The sequence below is a fragment of the Pituophis catenifer genome, unplaced genomic scaffold, assembly GCF_029215685.1.
Source record: "Pituophis catenifer annectens isolate HBS135680 unplaced genomic scaffold, rPitCat1.0.hap2 SCAF_2, whole genome shotgun sequence".
Classification (NCBI taxonomy): domain Eukaryota; kingdom Metazoa; phylum Chordata; class Lepidosauria; order Squamata; family Colubridae; genus Pituophis; species Pituophis catenifer.
The window spans coordinates 134,486,888-134,511,352 of record NW_027256882.1 but is presented as its reverse complement, the minus strand read 5'-3'; the positions used below and the strand labels follow the sequence as shown (position 1 = coordinate 134,511,352).

Sequence of the window (24,465 nt, the reverse complement as noted above, 5' to 3'; positions counted from 1 at the left end):
AAAGGAACTAATGATCAGTTTTAGCACTGTGAATTTGTTAGCTTTCTGGGTTTTAATTCGATTGTTAGAATCAAACCTTGTGGAGAAACAAAGATGTATGTTGAGCCATGTATTTCCATATCATCCCTGGGTTGAGATTTAAGGTAGGCAACAGCTGTGCACAGCTGACAGTGAACCTAAATGCAAACAGTGGGCCATACGTGTAAGGAACTGTACATATGATTAGGCTCCATTACATTGCCCAGTAACGTACAGTACACTTCAAGGATAGAAGTCACAAGAACCTTGAAGTCCTGCTACATTATGTGACTTGAGTCTTATTGATAGCAGTTGCTGGTTTTCTGATCTATTACAGCTTTTCTAGTATATAACAGTTCATTAGTTATAATAACTAGTTTATCAAAGAGCTATATCCTAGAGGCTGAGGCTGCTAGCCTTTGTCAGTAAAAGTGTAATTGTAATGGATGTGTCTGGCCTCTGGCTCTTTGCTGTCTGACCATCGTTCTCCTAGCCTCACAGTGAAAACTCTGGCTGAAATGATGAGAAAGGGCTGTAGCTCAGAACTCCTGTGTTTCAAAACAAAACCTGAGGACAATGCTAGATGTCATCCATTACATACATAAGCTTCTGGAGAAGACTGTTTTCTAACACACACACACACACACACACACACACACACACACACACACACACCATTATTTGCTCCTAGACTATACATCAGTATATTTTTCCTGTGATTGCTGATGAATTTTCAATGAAGGTGTTTTTGTTTGTGTATTTTTGTTTTGCTTTCCTTGGTCTTGTTACTTCTTCATTCTCTGGAGTAGGTTGCCTAGAGACTTGTGTAATGAAAGTGCTAATTCGACACCTGAAAGTGGCAAGCCTGAATCGGAGAGAAGACACATTGGCTGCTTTGAAAGTTGCTCTACAAGCATGGTCAATAACACCCTCCTTTGAGGTAATGTATCAGAATGTATAATACTTCTGATAGGCTAATGCTGACCCAAGCTCTGGGCAACCATTTCCATTCTGGAATACTACTTAGGATAACACTGCTGTACCTAAACTAATACAACTCCTCTCTCTTCACAGTATTATTGCATTGGGGCTCGATCCAGTTTAATTCGAAATCTGAAACGCTTGGTGAATTTGGAGGAACCCTTGGACAGCATCACCTTCAATGCAGCTCTTTGCTTGGGGTACCTGGACAAGTCCGATCCAATTGCCCAAGAGACAATGTTCATGTTTTTGACCCATGTAGAGAGGAAGAAGAGGTTTCAGGTGGGGAAACCACATGTGAATGCAGAGATTGAAGCTGCATTTCTATCTTCTCAAAGGGTTTCTAGGGTACCTGAGAAACATTTGCCCAGGAAAAGGAAAGGAGGAAAGGAGAATTAGATTTGATCTGCATTCTAATCAGAAAAGAAAGCACTCTTAGGATTAATGATACTTCTGTTTAGAAACAGATTTTTCAAAATTATCTTCATTGTTCGTGGAGAGCTTTGGTTTCCTTTTCTACTTGACAGCCCCTTTTTTAACAAAACCTCAGTGAGTAAGAGAAAAATGCTACAAATACACAAAGCTATACAAAGAATATCTGACGTGTATCTGTTCTGTGGCTCCACCCAATGGTGAATGGAAACTTTGATCCAGACCAAATTAAACAAGACATTAGGAAATAATTATTGGATCTCCAAGGAAGAAAAAAGCTGCAGAAGATGGAATGGGAAATTGGATTGAGGTCTGTAACGTTAGGGGAACAGACTTAGCATGAATGTATTCTATGCTGCAAACTTGCATTACAAACCTGCTTTAAAAAAAAACACTCAGTAAGAAAAAGCTAAAGACAAAAGCGTAGATTTGAGATGACAATTTTTCAGATGCAGAATGATAGGAACTTACCAAGTAAAAATATATTGCCATTGGCCTTTCCCCACCTGTACCTAATTGTAGTACAAACATATTTGATCAGCCTTGTTTTTCTGCTCTTTCCTCATGAGGTTGCCTTTTTGTGTTGCCAAACTCATAATTGATGCAATTTAAAATAATCCCTGGTTGTTTCAGTGTTAAGTATTATTGTCCTCCTCAAGCAGGCAACAGGTCCTGGCAGATCTTCCATGAGTTTTAAGGGATGGTATCAGCCTGATACCTATTGGCTACTATAGAATGGAGTAAATACACCATTTCCTCAAACACTATCCACTAAGGCCATTCTTCTCTGAACTATGGGAGAATCTAGATCTTTGAAACTGGACTCTCAACATATAGCAGCCAGGTCACCTGGACATTCTATGATTTGGAGCCCTGGATCAGCCCAAATAGCTGATTAGTGTTGGTGAGAGATGACTGTCCAGTGGAGTGAGAGTAAATGTGTGTGTGTGTGTGTGAGAGAGAGGGAGGGAGAGAGGAAGGGAGGGAGGGAGGGAGGGAGGGAGGGAGCTCATTTGATAATATATTATTCCTCTTATTCCTCTTCCGCTCATTTCAGCTGTTGTTTGGGCTGCAAATATGGATTTAGCACTCTTTGAGAAGAGTGCTAAACTCATGTTAGCTCATTTTGAAGCATTCTAAATCTAAGTCCTAAAACCAGGGGTGAAATCCAGCAGGTTCTGACAGGTTCTGGAGAATCGGTAGCGGAAATTTTGAGGAGTGCGGAGAACCAGCAAATACCACCTCTGGCTGGCCCCAGAGTGGGGTGGGAATGGAGATTTTGCAATATCCTTCCCCCAGGAGTGGGGAGGGAATGGGGATTTTGAAATCCTTCCCCTGGAGTGGGGTGGGAATGGAGATTTTGCAGTATTGTTCCCCTGCCACGCCCACCAAGCCATGCCCACAGAAACGGTAGTAAAAAAATTTGGATTTCACCACTACCTAAAACTGCTTGACTGAATTCTTGGCTCAAGGTCTGGTGGGTAGCCCTTTAACTTGGGCATATTGGAAAGCTCTTATCCAAAGACTCCAACAATTAAAAAAAAAAAACCAAAATAAATTTTGGAATATTCTTTTCTTGAGGTTTTTCAGGTGTTGTTGGACAAGTAGCTAGCATTAAATAATCACATTTAGAGTTCAAAGCTTAACTTAGGTAGCCTGAGGCTTTCCATGTTTTTTCCTTAATTCCTTGAATCTAGACAGGCCTTTGTGGGTTCAGCATAAATTGTTTTTCTCCTTTTCCTTCTGAACCTGCGTTACTCTAGCCACATCTCCTTTCTGTAGGCTTTGATTATGCTGGTAAAGCACATGGGCGTAATGAATGCTATCATTATCCGGAAAGTCTTAGACCATCTGGAACGGTCCCCTGTGTACAAGGTAAGAGATTAGAGCCAGTATTTGAGCCAGTATTTAATTTTTGGTTAACTTGTTTAATTTAATTTCCTCCTGATGTGCTGGTCTATAGATCTTTCTCCTACTGCTCACTTTCTTAATTTGGCTGCTTAAGATTGTTGATTAACCTTCTGGCTTTGATATATATATTTTAATAATGCATTTACCTCTTTTGATTTTTCATTCATTGATTCATTCATAATGTAATTTCATCTTTTGTCCACATAACAATTCAGGTGATGTTGTAAGCGTTACAATAACTATTCTCAAAACCAGTATTCTATAGTTAAGAACCAAAAGCTTGGCGGATAAGTTGCATAATCAGACAGGATGGGCCAGGAGAGGCCTCAAAAACTGCATGGAATCTGACTTTATCACCACTGGGAATCTATGCTCAGTTTTAGACATTAGCTAGAATAATAGAAATAAAGATCTTATAGTACTTTATTCAGCATAAGCTTTCAAAAACTTGAATCAGTGTTCTACACACTGATTTTTTCAGTAAGAGACTAACATAGCTTCCCCTCTAAATGCTACTAAACAGGGCAGTCTTGGCTCAGACAAGATTTAGGTCCAGGTCTTTTTATACTTATTTTTCACTTCCCTCCCACAACTATGTTGGAGAATGAAATCTCCTTCAATATATTTGGATGCTTACCAGATTGAAGAATGCTGCTATGAACTTTTTGGTAGGGACTAAGTACATTGATAAAGAAATTTAGATTAATATAACAACTAGCACATATGTGCAAAGGAAACCTTTACCTTTATTATTTGATAAAATCAGAAAAGGGAGAGCTTAAAACATCTTCCCTAGAATATTATAGCATTATTGAAATAAATGCATGAATCAATGGCTTCTATCTAATATATCAATGTATATGCCGTTTTTCGAAACTGACCACCTACCTCACAGAGTGACTCTGGGTGGTGTACAAATAAAATAATTAAAAAGAACTGCGGTCTAAGAAAAGTGGAAAAAGAATAAAGTTTATAATCTTTCTGCAGACTTGCTTAATAAGTCTGGATTTAGTGAGTGACATTTCTAGGAAAACTATGCCTGATGTTATACATATAGTTATACACATAGTTCTGTGAAATCTCATTCACAACTAGGGCTGAAGAACAACTTAGCTTACATAGGTGGAACCTGGCTAGAAAGAATATGCACATAAAAGCCTATGAAAAAAGAAAAAGACATATATACATATACATTATACATATACATATACATATACATATACATATACATATACATATACATATATATAACCCAACCCCCCACCCAATCAGAGCACACCTCCATCCAATCAGAACACAGCCATGCTCCCACCCAATCAGTTCATACCCCCACTGGCAGTTGAAAAGAAGAAACAACCACGATCACACATTGCTCCTAGAAGCACAAGGCCGAAGACACGAGCCTGAAGATGATGAATGAGACTTTGTCGAAACGTCGCCAAGGTACTTCCAATTTTACGTGGGAGAAAACCCATACATACATACATACAAATACCCACGAAAACCTCAGAAAACACATATATATATGTTATATATATATATACATATATATATATATATATATATATATATATATATATATATATATGTGAATATATATATATATATATTCATTCCTTCTAGATGTGTCTCATGTATATATTTTTTCATATATTTGTTGCATGAACAATAGTGGATAATAGGAAACAGCCATTCTGCTTAATGTAAAATAGTTTAATAAGGACCAAGCTGAAGAAAGCTTGTGCTGAAATCCAAATCCCATTACTAGCTGAGTAGTTCACATTCCTGCTTTCTCTTTCTATCCAGCATCGTGCTAATGCCACAGACCTGTTGACCACCATAGGCCTTGAAATAATCCAACAGGAGGGACTAGAGGAGGATGTTTTTATTGTGCTGCTCAAGAAGGTATCTGATGAGCCTTTTCTGGTAAGCCTGTTCTGAAGACATTTGTATCTAGCTACCTATTTATTTATTCGATTGATTGATTGATTGATTGATTGATATATTGGTTTTCCTCTAATAGCTCAAGGTGATGTACATAGAATTGTCTCCTTCAGTTTTTCACACAGTAACCAGCTTTGGGGGGGGGCAGAGCTGAGAGAGGATTGATTGATTGATCATATGTGTACGGTCACCCCTTTTGCAAGAAGCAACTCTGAGTATTCAGCTCAAATTAATCCCGAGGGTTTCCATGCTTGAAAGCAGACATGGACAGGGACCTCTCTGGTCCTAGTCTAACTTTATAACCACTATTCAGGGTTGTCAAACAGGCAGCCCGTGGGCTGGATGTGTCACGCACAGGCCCTGCCCACCCCAGCTCTGTGAAGGGAAAAAACATCGTGAAATATCACGTGACGGCAACATGGCACCATGAGTTTAACACCCATGTACTATATCATCAAATTGTGATGGTTCATTATTGAGTCTCATTATTTTCCCCTTAGGACTCAATTGAGATCAGAGGTCCTCTCCCTCTGTCCCTTGACACTTTTCTTTCTACTACATTTACTCTGTACACTGGACACCCTTTATTAGTCAAGGGAATGGCAAGGCTGTCTGAGGTTCCACTGGGTGATTGCTGCTGACCATCTAGTCCCGTGCTTGCAAACCTATGGCACACTTGCGGGAAGTGGCATGCAGAGCCATCTCTCTGGGCACGTGAGCTGTCGCCATTGCTCTTCCGGATTCTGGTGCACTGGCCAGCTGGTCTGCATGCCCACGGGAGCACCGGAAACCGGAAGAACAGCCGCCCGGTGCACATGCTAATCTTCCAGTTTTCAGTGTGCGCATGCACACTGGCCAGTTGGTCTTTGCTCATGCATGCGTGCCAGAAACCGGAAGATCAGGTGGCCAGTGAGCATGCACGTGTTGGAAACCGGAAGATCATCTTCCCAGTGCGCATATGCGCAATGGGCGGCTGCTCTTCCATTTTCCAGCACGTGTGCGCACGCTCCCATTTCAGCACTCGGTGCTGAAAAGGTTCACCAACACTGGGATAGAGTCTCCTGCTTGAGCAGGGGGCTGGACTAGAAGACCTCCAAAGTCCCTTCTGGCTCTATTCTATTCTATCAAATTTATTACTTGAGTTGGTCAAGACTGATCTATGCTCAGATCAAAATCAGGGGGAAGATGGTGAGCAAGATTAAGCCTGGAAGTTAAAAGTCGCTGCTTCTGCTGCGGAGGAGGAGGAGAGGGGGGAGGATAATGATGTACAGCTGATATGGAGAAAAGCATAACATTTTTATAGGAAGAAAGGAGATGGCAAGTCGTCAATATGACATAGCAAAAATTCCCAGATTGCTATTGCCTACAGGCCAGGGAGCTTCCATGGAAGATCTTATGCATATTTTCTGATTCATATTTTCTGTTGAATCTATTGAGAACAGAAAGACAAATGTGTCTGGGAGGAAGATTGGCACAGGTAGAAACTTTCACTCTCTTTCATGTTCTGCTGCAGATCAAATTTTAGGCACATCCTCTTGCTATCCAGCTGCTGCTTTCATTTCTGTTCTAACAGGTCTTCACAGATAAGGTTTCACTTTGTACCTTAATTATGAGGTCTTTATAGCTACGTGATTTGAAAAGAAATAGGCACATTATTTTTTTATCCTGAACCTTTCATGGAAGTAATTAAAATAGCAGCCTTCCCAAATTTACCAGAACTTCAGCTCTCATGTTTCCCAACTTGAGAAGCTGTTTATTGTACTGTTTATTTTTTATTGTATTCAATTCTGGGAATTGAAAACCCTGTCCAATGTAGAGATGGGAAAGCTGTCCTAGAATGGGAATAGATATTTGTCTTTCTGTCCATGGTTATATTGCAATGCTGCTGTGCTACCCAAGAATGCACAGTTTATACATTTCAGGTGGTATGCTCTAAGCCAGGGCAGTCAAACTTCCGGCCCACAGGCCGGATGTGTCATGCGCTGGCCGTACCCACACCTGGTTTAGTGAAGGGGGGAAAAGTTGTGTTACGTCACATGATGACACTGTGAAGCCATGAATTTGACATCCCTGCTCTAGGCCATGGATAATATTGATTTTTTTATTGATTATGTGCCATCAAGTAATTTTTGACTCTTAGCAACCACATAGGCAGATTTTCTCTATGATGATCTACCCCTAACCTGTTTTTTCAAGTCCTTCAGTGGTCCATCCATCACCACTCTAATTGAGCCCATCCATCTTGCTGTCAGTTGTCCTATTCTGTTTCTATCCACTTTTCCCAGCATAAAAGCCTTTTCCAGAGAGCTGGGTCTTCTCATACAAAAGCATAAAAAGCTTATCATAAATGGACCCCTACATGGGGAAGCATTTATGAAAGGAGCTCGCCAGCTAATTGGAAAGTAATCCTTGGGTTGAGGCCTGAGGTTCTAGCCCACAAAAACAACAATTTCTCCAACTCAACAATTGTCCCTCTATTAAGGCCAGAAGGCTTGCAGTTCTGATCCCGCATTAGGAGAATTCAGACATTGAGTCAACGCTGGATCATTTTGCTCAAATATTCAGTGCCCCCTTATTTGTACCTAAACCCTTCACTTGGTTCTTTCATCCATCATTCAGATAGTCAGGCAGAAAATTGCTTTGGCCATTGAAGAACTGAAAATGAAAATGCGAGTTTGGGAAATAGTGGAGAGGTAAGTGGCATACATATATAAAGCTCTCTCTCTCTCTCTTCCAAGTGATTTGAAAATGACCCATGGTCATCTTAGCTGCTGTCAGTCTTGAAACACTGAGAACAGGCAAGCCAAACAGTGTTCTCTCCCGAACTGACAGTCAGAATGCAAAAAATGCCAACAATCCTCCTGCATAATTTAGTACAGGTTGGACACCTGCGCTTGGCAGGGGCATTGGCCAGTGTGCATGTGTGTGTGTGTGAGAGAGAGAATGGGAGAAGACAGACAGACAGACAGACAGAGAGGGAGGGAGGGAGAGAGAGAGAGAGAGAGAGAGAGAGAGAGAGAGAGAGAGAGAGAGATTGATTTTTTATAAAAAGTCAAAATGGCAGTTCAAACCGTGTGATCCAAAACCCCATGGGATGGGTAAGGGGAGAAAAGGTTGGGGGGTCTTCTGCAGCATCCCTGAGGTCGGTTGTAAGGTTGAATATCCATAGGGGCACTGCAGTGGCTGTAACTTTGAAACTGGGTTTTAAGTACGGTAACTTTGCGGGAGTCTGTCATAACTTTGAGCAGTCGCTAAACAACCCGTTGTAAGTTGAGGATTACCTGTAAAGTATTTTTTTTTTAATAGATTTGTTATGCTGTGGGGTGTCCAGTTCTTGAAGAGGAAAAAACCCTCACAATACACTTCAGTATCTCAAGGGGGAAGCTGAGTTTAGTGTGATTTGGGAAGTGTGGCTTTTGTCCAGAAATAAATCAATTCACCTGCCCAAGAGAAGTAAAGGAATGGGCTGGCGCAGCATTGATCTGGAAACGGCCCAAAGATCCCTTGTGGAAGTTGTCCTATTGTGCTCCATTCCCCCCCCCTTTCAGCTCATACGAGAAACCCATTAAGAAACAATATTTGTTTATGGCCGCAGCATTATGAGAATCCTATGAGCTTCATTCACATAATTATATTCCAGAGTAATCATCGTTGTATTTATCCTTTTATACACGAGAGACCACATTCTGAAGGTCGCAAAATCCTCATTTGTACGTAGATGATTATTTTTTTTTTAGAGAGACTGATGAAATATGGCATAGAGAAGCTTGATCAGTATTGTGTGTGTGTGTGTGTGTGTTTGTGTAGTTAATGAAAAAGTGATGAGAAAAACACAGACTTGCCGTATGATAGCAAAAGTGATAAAATCAGAAGATGCTTGTTATAATCCTGCCCTCAGGATCTCTCCCCCCCCCCTCTCTCCCTCCCTCCCTCCCTCCCTCCCTCTCTCTCTGTGCTGTAGGAAGAGGCTGTAGTTAGGAATTATCAACATAAAAGATCCAGTGAGATTTTATCTATCAGTAGCAAGACTCAGGCCTGCTTGGGTGGGTTTGTATTGTAACTCTGAGGCATGGATACAGGAGACTAGCACCGCAGGAAAGGTAAACCAATAATAGTTTCTACTAGTCCAAATAAATACGGAATCCTATAGGTACACTCCAGTCTTATGTAGGTTTACTAAAAATAATTTTCACTACCGTCAATGAAACTTACTCATAAACAATTGTTTCATAACTGTACAGATTCTGCAACTGAGTGTATTTATAATCTTATACTGGCAGAAGAGAATTGAGGTGAGGCACAGATTCCAAAGTTCTATAAAATAGCATCTGGTAGTAGAACAGTTCTCGCTGACCCAGATAAGCAAAGGAATACACACACAAACACACACACACCAGTGGTGGGTTGCCCCCGGTTCGCACCGGTTCTATAAAACCGGTAGTAAAACCGGCGGGAGGCTCCGCCCACCGACCCCGACGTCATCAAAACGCTTCTGTGCTTGTGCAGAAGAGTGCGCGCGTGCACGAGCGAAGCAAGCATGCACGCGTGGCCCTGCTGCGAACCAGTAGTAAAGGTAAGTAGAACCCACCCCTGACACACACAGAGAGAGTGAGAGAGAGAGAGAGAGAGAGAGACAGACAGACAGACAGACAGACAGACAGACAGACAGACAGAAGACAGACAGACAGACAGACACTGAGGATGGATAAGGCAAGGACGGAAGACTTAAATGTGTATCCTATCCAACCCTAGAATGAGTCAGAAGCATAATGCTGGTACAAAGTTATATGAGGATAATCCTGATTCATCTCCAATGTATCGAATCCAACAAAAATATCAACATGTCTTAATGTCCCGCCATGTTTACTAAAGCTTCTGAGAAGCAGCGTAGTTTCAGCTTCCCCTATGTAGACTCATCTGGCTCACTGGCCACACTGACCACTCAGAATTGGGCTATTCTTTAGGATTTGTCATCCAACTGGATAGGGTGGAAAATCCAGGTAATCCTCAATTTACAACAGTTTGCTTAGTGACCATTCAAAGTTACAATGGCACTGAAAAAAGTGACCTTTGACCGTTTTTTCACACTTACAGCCATTGCAGCGTCCCCATGGCCATGTGATCAAAATCCAGATGCTTCACAACTGGTCCATATTTATGACAGTTGCAGTGTCACGGGGGTCATGTGATCGATCACCTTTTGCCACCTGTCAAGCAAAGTCAATGGGGAAGCTGTATTCACTTAGCAACATGTCACTAACTTAACAACTGCAGTGATTCACTTAACAGCTGTGGCAAGAAAGGTCGTAAAAATGGGGCAAATTTCACTCAACAAATGTCTCACTTAGCAAACAGAAATTTTGGGCTCAATTGTGGTTGTAAGTCAAGGACTACCTGTATAGAGCAGAAAAGCTTCCCTTTGTGAGAATAGATCTTTAGAAAGGGTTCTTTCAAAGAATGGTCTACTGGAATGCCTGTCCGTCTTTTTTATTAAATATCAAGGCAATGGAGAAAATGTCTTTTTCTATTTCACTTAAATATTCCTTCCCCTTCCACAGGCAGCTAAAGGATGAGAATGATTTGATCCGGAAGCACGCGGTGATTACCTTAGTAAGTCTTAGTTACTGCCTAGCCTATTAGCTTCAACCTATCAATCTGCAATCTGCAAAAAGGAGTCTTACAGGAGAAATTTGGGAGGGAAGTGGGCTTCTGGTTATACAGGAAAGTTTTCCATCTTCTTCTCCCTCCCAGCACTGGATGTTCCTTCAGACCTACTGCTGAGGGCCTCTGGAGCAGATCGGGGCATTGTCTGAGAATCTGCAAGGGAAAGGCTGTTGGGAGATATTTGGCTAATTAGATGCAATCCATAAAGTCCCCTCCTGCTTTGTTTTATACTAGGGTGTTCTTGGTATCCGCCACATACATGTCTTCTCTGTCTTGTTGGAGATGTTAGAACTGGACACCGATGAAGCAGTTCGTATCCAGGTCAGTAGAAGAACACTCCAGGGAGATTTAAGAGGGCTGGCTATGTTCTTTGTATCATTTTGGTTGGTCAGTATTTTGGATATATGTCTCTCTTCCATTACAGGTTATCAGAGCCTTTTCCACTCTGGGAATTGATAACGTAAATGTGAGGAAGAGCCTTAAGAAGAAGAAACAAGGAGGAGGAATTCTGGGCAGGTATTGTGCACATGAAGAGAAGCTGTTACTTTAGAGCAGTGGTAGTTAACCTTTTCCAGACTGAGTGCCCAAAGCGGGTCCATGTGCAAATGCGGGTGCACATACCTAAACCCTCAAAATGCAATGTGGGTGCAGGCCCCGTGCATGACTCCGCCCCCCTGTGCATACACGTGCTCCCTGCATGTGCACGCAGCCTACCACATGCAGCCTGTCCCTCGTGCATACACACATGGCCCCCCACATGTGCCCCACCCCCACGCTTGCGTGTGCACCCCCCCACATGTGCCCCACCCGACATGCACGGCAGAGACACGATGGCTGGCGGGAGGTGCAAGCGCATGTGTGGCTGAGCTGGTGCGAGAGCTCGCGTGCCCAATGAGGGTGCTGCATGCCACCTCTGGCACGCGTGCCATAGGTTCACCATCACGGCTTTAGAGCAAAGGTATAGAATCATACTTCCAACTCTAAACAAGTGCTTATTTGAGAACCAAAAAGGAACTTTGGGGTTCACCCTTATATGAGTCCTGTACCTGAACATGTCCTGGTAACTATTAGTTCATATGGAGACTGATATTGGCTGGATCTCCTCCCCCCTCAAGTGAGGCAGTTTTGTCTTTAGCTGTTCCAGTTTGAAAGTAGCACTAAAGGCTGTTATGATTTGAACAGTGGAAGATCAAGTGGTTTCAAACTAGTTCTCCTAGAGAACCCACCAGGTATCTGAGCCAACTGCTGCCTCACAGACATGGACGACAGGGTCCACTCCTAGTCTGGAAACATTTTATTTATTTTAATTTTTAAATTAAATTTATATGCTGCCCAACTCACTATTCCGAGTGACTCTGGAGACACTCTCAATTAACAATTAATTTGAGAAGAAAGACTTAATTTGAGAAGAAAGAAACTAGGATCCGGTTTATCACTCTCAATTAACAATTAATTTGAGAAGAAAGAAACTAGGATCCGGTTTATAGCGTTTATGAAGAGGAAGGTTAAAAACACAAGAATTTCACTTGAATACCATGCCTTTAGATGAGAAATCTACTGTATTTTTCAGAGTATAAGAGACACTTTCCCCCTCTAAAAGAGGGTGAAAATTTAGGTGCATCTTAGACACTGAATGTAGCCCCGCCGCCGGCCCCCACTCTTCGGCCTCTGCGCGTCCTCTCAAACGGAGCTTTTGGAGGGTGCAAACAGCCACTCAAACGGAGCTTTTGGAGGGTGCAAACAGCTTCTGAAACAGAGCTTTTGGAGGGTGAAAAAGCAAAGCGCAGAGGCCAAAATGGCAACCCGGAACAGCTACAGCCTTGTCGGACCGATTCCGCGCTTCGCCTGCTGTACTTACTGAATCATCCTGCGATGATCAGCTGCATTTATGAAGCTGCGTATCTGCCCCAACTTGCATGCGCTCACAACCAGCGAATCTGTTGCTAAAGTTCACCTCTGGGAACAGCTGATTTGGGGTATTCCAGGAGGCCGATCCACCTGTCAATCAGCTGCTCGTTCTGAATCAGGCTAATGTGCTGAAGCTGACCAAGCTGTTTGCTAAGGACGCTAGCCTAGAATACTGATGGATGCTGGTAGGCAGAGGCAGAATTTTTTTTTCTTATTTTCCTCCCCAAAAACTAAGGTGAATCTTATACACCAGAGTGTCTTATACTCCAAAAAATACGGTATATATATCTATAAACAATTTATGATGAAAAAATCCTGTTCATTTCCTGTTCCTTTTTTTTTTTTTTTTTTTGATAGGAAGGGCTGCCGGCTTGCCTCTTTTGGAGGAGAGGCAATCAAATTTGTTCTTTATTTTGTTAATTGCTAGACATTTTATCAGGATAAGAAATAATTCTTACACAAGATCAGCCTGAATAACAGTTCCCTAGTGGTTGCTGCTCAGTAAAGCAAGAGAATGAGGACTAATATTAAATGTTCAATATGAATACATATTATTAATCTTATCTGCCAGGCTTCTGATTGTGTGGGATGGGGGGAATCTGCTGAGTAGAGAATAGTCTCCTTTCTCACTCTGTGTCTTCTGTGATCAAGGGTCTAGCAAGTAAAAAGCTGCCTTTCCCAGATTCTCCTGCAAATAATTCTAGTTGTGCCCTAAACCCATAAACCTGTGTTTCAAAATAGCATATGTTGTGGTGCTAGATGTGAAGCAGTTGTGAGGTGCTGCACTGTGAGGAGAAACTATTCCTCAGCAATTATTCTGCTTTAAGTATGGGTTCACTGCTGCTCTGAAATGTACTAAACCAGGGGTGTCAAACTCAGGGCCCGTGGGGTGCTTAAATTTGGCCCATGGGGCTGGCCTGGAAACAGCAAAGAACCGGCCTGTGATGCCTCTGCCAGCGAAAAGAGAGCTCGGTGGAGCCACGTGTGTGCTCCCGAGCTCCGTTTTCGCCGTCAGAGGGCTATCAAAACAAACTAAAAACAAAACAAAAGGAGAAATTTTTCCCCATTTGCATTTGAGCATGCAAGAAGGGACAAGAAACGAAAAAGGGAAAGAGGAAAGACAAAGAAAAGATGGGAAGAGAGCGAGGGAAGAAAAGTAAGGAAGGAGGGGAAAGACGAAGAAAGGAGAATGAAGAGGGAAGGAAAAAGAAGAAGGAGGAAGGAAGGAAGGGAAAGAAGGAAGGAAGGAAGGAAGGAAGGAAGGAAGGAAGGAAGGAAGGAAGGAAGGAAGGAAGGAAGGAAGGAGATTATAATGAGAATGAGAGAGAGTCTCAGGGAAGTCCTGCCTTGGCATTTGGCCAGTGCAGGTGCCCCCGACGTAAGTCCTGTGTCACGCCCACCATGGCCATGCCCCCCCTACCCACGATGGCCATCCCTCTCCAGCCCTCCCCAGCCCACCGAGGTTAAACACAATCCTGATACGGCCCTCAATGAAATTGAGTTTGATACCCCTGCACTAAACCCATGCTCAAAAGCACCATGGCATGGGTTTAGCTCTCTTTCAAAACAGTCACGGATCAATGAAGCAGATCATGCTTGCTTCACTACCCTACCTACCTTGTGCCTTTCTGCTGTTTCCTAGGTGCCTGATAGACACTCTCTGCTTCTCCTGCCACTGTTCCCTGCCCAGATCAGTCTAGCTTAACATCAGGGCTTGACGGGGCAGCAGGAGAAGCAGGGAAAGATTGTTATTTATTTAGTATTTCTTGATATATGGGATCAGTGATCTGGCAGATAAAGAACCCTCTCCACAATTTATGCTGCCACATTTTCCTGCTTTATTGGGAAACCTGGTATCTGATTTGCCAGGGGGAGGGCTAACTCATGGACATAGCTAACTCTCCAAACTCCATATCTCCCCAAGTTGCAGTCCCAGCCCGTGTAAGGCAAAGTGATGAGTGATTGTTGTTCCCTCTTGCAGGTGATGTTCAATGGGAGGGGGAATTGAACCAAGACAATCCATTAATCAGTTATGTTAACCTGCCCCGTATTAGAACTGTAAAGACAATGTCCTTTCTCAGCATCCTTCCAGTAGGGTGGCAAAATATGGTTGGGCAGTAAGGTAACAAATTTTTACACCAACATGTTGGTGAACTATATTTTTAATCCAGCCATTTGGCTGTGCCGTTTGTCAAGCATGCTACACTGGGGTAGGATTAGACAGGTCTAATGTGTTTGCTAATGGTAGCTGGAGGGGTGTGTGTACAGGGAATTGTGGGAACAAGCAGTGCAAGATGCTGACTGCTTAATCATGCTTTAGGGCAATCTATGAAACTACTCAGTGAGTACATAAAGTGGATCTGAAGACTTAAGTGGATGAGGTCCAAATCTGTCCTTTGGGGACCGGCCCGTAAGGGAAGTCAAAAGTTATAGTTCAGCAACATCAAATTTCCCAATGAAGATACCAAGTCAGCAGGCAAACACTGTAATGGATGTAATCAAACATTCTTAATGTTTCTGAAATACGTATCTCATAAAGGAGTTTTGTTGGCAACCTTCTTTTCTATTTTTGTTTTCCCTGCTTTTCTGTTTCTCCTTTCTAACCTCTGCCTCCTTTTTTTCAGGGAGTCTAGCAAAGCCTTGGAGATACTTGACCGACGCTCAGAAATTCAGAAAGAGTTGATGGTTCATTCTTTTATAATCCAATGAAATGATCTTTTTTGGCATGCCGACCCAAGTGGTGGATTAAAACATTGCCTCTGGGTTTCCAGTGAGCAGAACAGACAAAATGTAGGGTCTGTCTTTGACAGGTGGGTTCGGGGTACCATTTGCATTTGTGGGAGGTTCAGTAAACGCCAAATGTTCAGGCCATCTGTTTGAGGTTTTCTCTGTGCAGCCAGTTTTCCTGCAGACTGTCGTCTCTACCACATTGCCATGTGGTTAATGTAATTCCAAGTTACATCTATCTTGCTGCTGTCACCTCAAGCAAATCACCAGGGTCAATTCTGCTGAAACTGTTGCCCAGGCAGGAAATGAAATCTAACTAGGAAAGAGCCCTGAAGGTGCATCAGCTCTACTTTTGACCAGAAACCCTTTTCAAATTTTGTTCCATAACACTAAAAATCAGAAGAAAGCTTTTGCTTTGAACAAGAGAGAGTTTTGAATTCCAGAGAAGCTGAAATTCAGGTCAGCAGATTACTTGATATAGATAAAAATGCATAGGAAAAAAGGCTGTGTTTAGGAAGACTGAACTTCCAATCCACACGATAGCACACATCGCCTTTGTGTTTAAATATTTTTCTTTCTGGCAAATTGGTACTCTTTCTGGCCACTAATTTGCCCCAGCAAATGCAGAACTACATTTTGCCCCCTGGCTATAGTGAGTTGTGGAGCCTGCCTTCTTTGACTCTTAGCAATTCCATGAGAGGAATTGTCAGAGTTCGTTGCAGCACACACAATCAGACAATTCAGCAGGATTCAAAAGTTCTTTATATACATAACAACACATAAGGCACGTTTACAATACTCTTGTAGGTTTTTCCACATTGTAGAGAAGAAAAATAGCAAGTACAAACACAGCACAAAATGGAAGCACAAAATGGAGGCCAGCAAAAGGAGGCCAGCAAATGGAAGTGGCAAAATGGAGGAGGGAGAAGCTAGTGCCCTCAAGTTTATATACAGAAAGTTAAGCCACACCCAGGCTCCAAACTGTCTCTTATGGCCCCATACAACAAATACTATGTTTCAGTTACCAAACAGTCCCCCATTGGCTGACCTGTTGCTAAGCCTATTCCAGTTCATGAATATATTTACATTGACAGGAATGGTTACTGGTTGAAAAAAAAAAAGGGGATTATAAAAGAAAATAGGACTATGGTCTTGAGCAGGGGCTCTCCAAATTTGGTGACTTTAAGACTTGTGGACGTTAGCTCCAGGAATTCCTCAGCCAACCATGCTGGCTGGGATATTTTGCGTCATGAGGTCCACAAGTCTTAAAGCTGCTAAGTTTGGAGGCCCCTGATCTGTCCCCGTCCACACACACACACAAACACAGCCAGCCGAGGGTTAAGAAAGTACTTGGCACGCACACAGGTCATTATCTCAAACTTGGCAGCAATATAATCACCGTCTGCCAAGAGCTTTTACTGCAACAGATAACATAAAATTACATACGCATTGCAAATAGTCCAGCAAAACAATATCCTTTTCGGCAGCTTCAGACGTTGTTCAAGTGACTAGCCAAAGTTCATTTTTGTTTGTCACGGAGTTTTACCAGCCACCACCCTCTCTTATATAGTTTCTGGGGTGTGGTCCAGTGACTCAGTTCTAATCCCTAGCACGCCTCCTTAGCTGCTGCAACCGTTTATCACGCCTTCGTTGGCGTGCATCCAGGAATGACGGCTCTCCTTCGCTCTCATCCGAGACACCTGGCTCCTGGCTAATCTCCTCTCCCTCGGCCGGCACCTGAGACAGTGCCAGAGGGGAGGGGCCTGGAGAGGGAGGCCTGGCTGACTCCTCTTCCTCATGTTTGGAGCTTTCTTCCTCCGATGAGATAGGCTCAGAGGGCGGGGCCACAACAGCCCCTGGTCTTAAGGACTCATTGGATGAAAAACATGGCAGTGCATTGAGTGGGACCTTTTGTGTTTCCTTGGGATTGTTAATAGTCAGCCTTCTTTGCCATTCCAAATAGAGGGCTTGGCTGGGAACATCTATGTTGCTATGGCTGGGTCGCTACTGCTGTACTTCTGAAATAATCAGCATGGAATAAGAAGCTTCATAATCAAAACCCAATTTTTTAATTTTTTTTAATGCAAATAAATATTTAAATGGAACACAGCCTGCATCAATGCAGAGCAGCATGAATACTTATTTTTCATCATGTTTAATTAAAAGAACACTTAAGTTTTGTAAAATAAATACGTGCCAAATATTAATAAGTTTGCAATTGATTGGATGATGGGAAGATGGCGATATAGTTTACTTCTTAGTGAGTAGTGTGGATAAGTGTTGTATCCACTGGACACCTTAATTCAAGGGGCTTGAAACTTATTTTGGTAGAGCTAATGTTAATATAGAGTTAAAGTAGAGGAAATGACTGGACCATCTCTTTTTGTCCTGAAGACAATGGTCATGGATTTTAACAGTTTCTGACAGCAAGAATTTATTAAAGATAGTGCACCCATCTTGCAATAGGCAAATGTTTCAAGCATGTTCTGAGATTACTGAGAATTTGGAGAGCAAGCTATGGGCTCCTTTGCAAGTTGGTTGCCAGAAGAACCTTATTGAATCATGAAATGGTGGTCCTAGGTCATGCCTGGCTAATTCTGACAGATACATTTCCCCAAAGCTAAAGTGTTGATGTTTCTCATGCCACCTTCTTTGGCTACCACCCACCTCCAATTGCTCTCTACTATTGTAGCTTAGCTTTTTATTTTTGTAGGCTCCACTAAACACAGCAATGAATTGTCATAGTGTTTATATTTTAAAACCACTTATCCACTAGTGACGTAATAGCATAGTCTAGCTAGACCAGGGGTATCAAACTCAAGGCCCGTGGGCTGGAACCGGCTCACGGGGTGCTTAGATCTGGCCAATGGGGTTGGCCAGGAAACAGCAAAGGACCGGCCCGCTGGGCCTCTACTAATGAAAACAGAGCTCGGGGGGCTGCATGCGGCCCCACTGTGCCCCATTTTTGGCTGTGACGGCCTCCTGCAGCCCTCTGCCAGCAAAAACGGAGTTCGGAGGTGCGTGCAGAGGGCTATCAAAACAAACTAAAAACAAAACAAAAGGAGAAATGTTTCCCTTTTTGCATTTGAGGATACAAGAAGGGTCAGGAAAGGAGAAGAGGAAAGAAGAAAGAAGAAAGAAAAAGAAAAAGAAAAAAAGGAAAGGAAAGATGGGAAGAGAGCAAGGAAGGAAAAATAAGGAAAGAGGGAAAGAAAGAAATTAGAATGAAGAGGGAAGGGAGGGAGGAGGGAGGAAGGAAGGAAGGATGGAAGGAAGGAAGGAGATTATAATGAAAGTGAGGGAGGGTCTCAGGGAAATCCTGCCTTAGCACTTGGCCACCACAGGTGCCCCCGACACGAGTCCTGTGCCATGCCCACCATGGCCACGCCCACCATGGCCATGCCTACCATGGTCACGCCCCAGCCATGCCTCATATCAACCTGGCCCTCCGAAGTCAAACACAATTCTGATGTGGCCCTCAATGAAATCGAGTCTGACACCCCTGAGCTAGAGGTTACCCAGCCTTTTCTCAATATTTCTCTGTTGGCCCAATCAGTGGTGGGTTGCTCCCGGTTCAGTCCGGTTCTTGCAAACTGGTAGTAAAAGCGGCGGGAGGCTCTGCCCACCTGCCTGGACATCATAATTGACAATCTGTACATGCACAGAAGCATGTGTGCACGCTCCCATTGCAAACTGGTAGTAATGGTAAGTAGAACCAATTCCTGGGCCCAATGATGGTTAGATGACTCTAGGAGCTGCTTTCTAGAGCATAATGGGAATCCTCACTATGGATGCTGATGGTTTTAGCTGGGATAAAGAAACATTCTTTAAAATAAAGATGTTAGAGGCTGATGCTTGTTTTTTGTCTACCAAATACCACCCTCATTTTTAATTGAAAACATATTTTTAAAAATTAAGTCAAGAAGGAAAGGGGTCTGGTTGGAAAGTATTTCAGGGCATCCTGTCCTCCTGGGTTTCATTTCTCTGACTTACCATACTCAATTTCCCCAAAGATTTTTGGTCACTTGCAAGAATCTATTGCTTAATTAGCTTTGGGATAAACTTCAACAATTCTGTGAAATCCCACAGCATTATAGCATGTGCTGTGCTCTAGTCAGTAATATTATTTTTATTTGCTGGACCTCTTACATATTTTGCAAAGAGCAGAGAATAGAACTAGTTTTAGAAATCCAGCGACCAAAGAGTTGTTATCTGAAACTCCATTGTTAGGCAATGGTGTCCTAAGCCACTAGTGGAAGCTTCACTTTGGCCATTGAATGGGAACTCAGAAGTGCTATTTTGCTTCACCCTCCCAACTTAAGAGAGAAGCAGCATGAGCTGGAAGGTAAGCAAACTGTTTGTCATCTAGCTATGTTGTAAGCATGCCAGTAAAAGTAAAAATGATGCTACATTTTAAATCTTGACAAAGTTAAGACTGGTGATTCACTACAATATCTTAATACTGATTTTCATGCAACTCCATATTGCAGAATTTAGAACTTCCCCACTGCAACAGCCTTTACTTCTGAGACATGAAAATTTGGACTATTCTCTTGTTATTGAAAGTGACCTGCTAACTGTCCACATTTTCATGTCTTCATAATGGGAAAATGTCAGCGTGACAAAATCCCCCTAGTATTTGCCAAATTTCCCTCTCTCCCCTTTGGATAGTCATTTATCTTGGAGCTTCTTTTAGAAAAATTATCAGAATCTAGAAGTCAGGCAGCAGAATTCATGACCTCTTCTAAAAGGCTACTGAGCTCTAGAGCATTTTTTCAGAAAAGAAAAGAATGCGCAGCTGGGAGTTTCTCTTGCTTTGAAAGTGCCCAAGCAGTGCAAAATGAATTCATATTCACCTTTGATCAAAAAACCTAAGATGTGATGGATTCTGTTTTCCAAATTATTTTGGATTAAGTAGAATCCAGATTTTTAAAGTAAATTCCCATTTCTGCAGAATTCACGCCCATCTTTCAATAATGGGAAGCTAAAATGAAATAAACACACTTGGAACCTAGGGTTATAAATGTAAGTTTATTTTAAAGTTTTCAAGACAAGAAGTCCATAATCAGTTCTTCTAACTGAAAGAACATTCAGAGACTGTAATTACAGCATATGTATATTTATTTGGTGATAAGCATGATTGAAAAAAGACTGAATAGACTTTCCCAGGACTGAACTACGAATGGACCAAACTCCAGATCAGACAAGGGAAGCAGAGATCTGAACAATTAATTACATACTGTTTGTTGTTAAAGACAAGCTAACTGTCTAATATGATGAAGCATTTGAAAAATGAATGCTAAGACTGCTTAATAACTTGGAATGATTACATTTGTTTGCTCTCTCATGTCTGGTAAATTGAAAATGTTTTCCTGAAATGGATGCAATGGACAGAAATCAGCAGGAAAAATTAGGCAGATTAAAAAAAAAGAGGTTTAGGCAGTAAGAAACATCTGCTAAGCTAAATTTCCACTGGAATTAACTGTGCCTAGAACTAGAAACATAGTTCTGTTGCCCATCAAAATGGACATTTTTTTTTTTAAAGACACCCCCTTAAAAAAAAAGTTTGAGATGCTTAGGAGCTTCTTATTCATCTGATTCCCCACCCTCTCTCCTTCCTTTTCAATTGATCCTCATCATTTTTCTTCTGCCAGTTTGGTCAATGCTGATAACATGGTCACTTGTAAGAAGGAGTCTAGTCATTATGAACTTAATCTAGGGATGAAGGATATACAGTATCTGACATTTTAAAAAGAGGATGAGAGCCACCATGATGGGAGCAGGTCACATATCTGGACAGTATTCCTTTTTTAAATTGAAACTCTAATTTAGGACTTCCATTACAATTTTCATTCATTTCCTGCCACAAAATAATGGGAATCTCTGCTAAAGTGTCATTTCCTGCCACAAAAATTGGGCCTGGGATGAGAGGTGCAGCAATTTGAGAATCTCAGGTATGGCCGTTGCCTATCTGGTCTCCTTCTTAACAAGTGGTCTTGCTGGGATTAGCTGAAACAGAATGCACTTTACTTGTTTTATGACATCCTTGCAAAGACTTCATTAGTAGTAATGAATATTTACCCATGTAATATGGCTGTATTACTATTATCCTCCTCACCTGTTCCACTACCATCTCTTAGTGGTATCATTATTATGATTATTAATATTTTCTTATTATGATTATTATTACTTCGTTGTTTTGCTTGTACACGGAGAGCTTATGCACTAGAGACAAATTGCTTTTTTGATCAATCACACTTGGCCAATAAGGCATTCTGTTCTATTCTATTCTATTCTATTCTATTCTATTCTATTCTATTCTATTCTATTCTATTCTATTCTATTCTATTCTATTCCATTCCATTCCATTCCATTCCATTCCATTCCATTCCATTCTTCTAGCCTCGTCTCATCTCGTCCAGTCCAAGCCAGTCCAGTCCACTCCATTCCATTATTCTGCTCTGTTCTGCTCTGCTCTGCTCTGCTCAGCTCCGTTCCATTCCATTCCAATATTTCACTTGCAGTCCAATAGCCATCCTTACATGTGCATTCATTCTTGCTTTGGACACATGAGGTTGTCAGTACTCCTTCCGTGGGATTTCCAAGTACAAACTGATAATGTCTTGGCTCATAACATACCAGATTGAACAGTAGTTGAAAAAAAAGTCAGGATAATTTATGTGGGAACACAAGGGGACAGTAGAGTAGATGACCAAGAATTGGAGAAGATCAGGAAGTACCAACAACTTAAAATAAAAGCGGAAAGATTATGGTATAAACCAGCCATGGTGGTCCCAGTGGTTATTGGCACACTGTGTACCATACAAAAACATCTTGGATGGCACTTATAAAATCTGCTCATTGACAACATTTCCATCTGTCAATTGCAAAAAGCCAGACTACTGGGTATCCACACAGATACACTGCATCAATACATCGTAGGTCTTGGGAAGAACTCAATGCATATGAAGGCCAATACCAGCTAAAGAACTGGCAGCTGTGACCTCACATTGTCATGAACAGATAATTCCTAAGCAGAGTCTTTAAGTTGATGATAGGCTTGATTAGACAGATGTCATATTCCATCTGGTGTTCTACATTTTCAGAAAATTGCAATGCTTAACAAATGGTCACTTATTTTGTTATATTTTCCCATTGCCAGCGGTGGCACTGGCAGCATCTATACCAATTGCAGAACCAGGGTTTTTTTTCCGGCTGAATGCAATGCCCTCTAGTTTATACACAGTAAAGAGATTGATTTCACAACTGAACATATTCACAAAATGTGTGTATGTGAAGTGGGTAGGGAGCAGAGGAATGTTTTTCTGTGACAAATAGCCTTGAATGGATTTCCCTCCTGTTTTTTCTAATAACTGTGTCACTGTTGAATAACTCCAATTTCCCTGGAGTAAATAGGGTGAAACTGCAATCAAAATATAGATTTTTTTTAAAAAAAAATATGTTATTATCATTTTCCTTCAAGGAACAAGATTTATATTCAAAACATGGTTGGGAATTGAGAAACCAGTTGGTTAATAAATCTTTCCCGCACCCCCTGGTTTTGCCTTTCCATCATTCCGGTGTGGTGTGGGTCCCTTCTGGTAATAATTTATTCAGCCACGAAGATGTGGCATTTTTTCATGCTTTTGCATGCTTAATCAGGAAGAACTCTGGCTGCTTTTACTGAGGCTAAAGCACGCAAACAAGGAATTGTTGCCTATTTCTAGCAGATGCAGAGATGAATTATTATGGTCTGTGCATGCTCAATTCAAAAGGAAAAAGGAAAAAGGAGTGGAAAGTAGTACGTAATTGACTCAAAACAGATCAGCATTTCTCTAAGGAAGGTAGTCATAAAAAGAACAGACATGATCGTATTTATTGAAGTCTTGCTTCTGAAGATGCATGTAAAAAGGAGGCAGGGTTTCAATCAGCCAGCTGAGGCTGCTCTCTTGGCCCATCCCTTAACCCAGGGGTCAGCAACCTGCGGCTCTGGAGCCGCATGTGGCTCTTTCATCTCTCTGCTGTGGCTCCCTGTCACTGGTCAGCTCCACAATTGATAGGGCTTTCGGTAGAGGAAAAAGGATGCCGCGCTAGGAGGAGACTCTATGGTGGGGGAACCGGACTTCCGGTCAGCAGAGGAAAAAGGACGCTGCACTAGGAGGAGTCTCTAGGGTGGGGGAACTGGATTTTCGGTCGGCTCCAGAATTGAATGGGGGGCTGCCGGTTAGGAAACTTTGTGGCTCTTTGAGTGTTTAAGGTTGCTGACCCCTGCCTTAACCTATTTGTATTTTCCCTTGGTAAAGATAATCCTCCACTTATAAGCCAAATTGAGCCCGGAATTTGGGTTGTAATTCATGATTTCTCATTAAGTGCCTCATCACATGACCTTACTTGATTTTACAATGGTTTTTATGATGGTCACTAAACATGTCACCATGACTATTAAGTGAACCATGTGGTCTTAAGTGAATCTATTATACCCAATGGGTATTTTCTGCCATTTTCTGCCAGAAAATGGGGGGGGGGGAGGGGGAGGGAATGTCGCAAATTGTGGTTACATGACCATGGGATACTGCAACTTGTAAATGTGAACTGGTTTCCAGGTGCCCATATGCATTCTTCTGACTGTGTGTGTGCATGTGTGGGGAGGCAGTCATAACTTTGAGAACAGGTCATATGTAACTTTTTTTGAGTTCATTGTAACTTGGAATGATTGTTAAGTGACTGATTGTTAAGCAAGGATAACCTGTGTCTCAGAAATACGAGCCCTGGAAGTAAGAGACAAATAAACAACGAAAGGTTGCAATGTATCAAAATGTAAAGTTTTGATTTTGAGAATTTGTTGCTTAAAGAAAAGTATGAGATTCAGCTGAAAATGGT

At 42.0% G+C, this 24,465-nt stretch overlaps 1 protein-coding gene across 1 annotated transcript in view; it reads left to right on the top strand.

The window, feature by feature from the left end:
• The window catches only part of HEATR9 (HEAT repeat containing 9), a 35,853-nt gene extending 20,286 nt beyond the window's left edge, over positions 1 to 15,567 (top strand). The window contains exons 8-16 of the mRNA XM_070934647.1: positions 828 to 958; positions 1,093 to 1,281; positions 3,214 to 3,306; positions 5,149 to 5,268; positions 7,906 to 7,979; positions 10,845 to 10,896; positions 11,185 to 11,271; positions 11,375 to 11,466; positions 15,483 to 15,567. Coding sequence (XP_070790748.1) covers positions 828 to 958; positions 1,093 to 1,281; positions 3,214 to 3,306; positions 5,149 to 5,268; positions 7,906 to 7,979; positions 10,845 to 10,896; positions 11,185 to 11,271; positions 11,375 to 11,466; positions 15,483 to 15,567 — 923 coding nt within the window. The remainder of the gene's footprint in view (positions 1 to 827; positions 959 to 1,092; positions 1,282 to 3,213; positions 3,307 to 5,148; positions 5,269 to 7,905; positions 7,980 to 10,844; positions 10,897 to 11,184; positions 11,272 to 11,374; positions 11,467 to 15,482) is intronic.
• Positions 15,568 to 24,465: the final 8,898 nt, after the last annotated feature.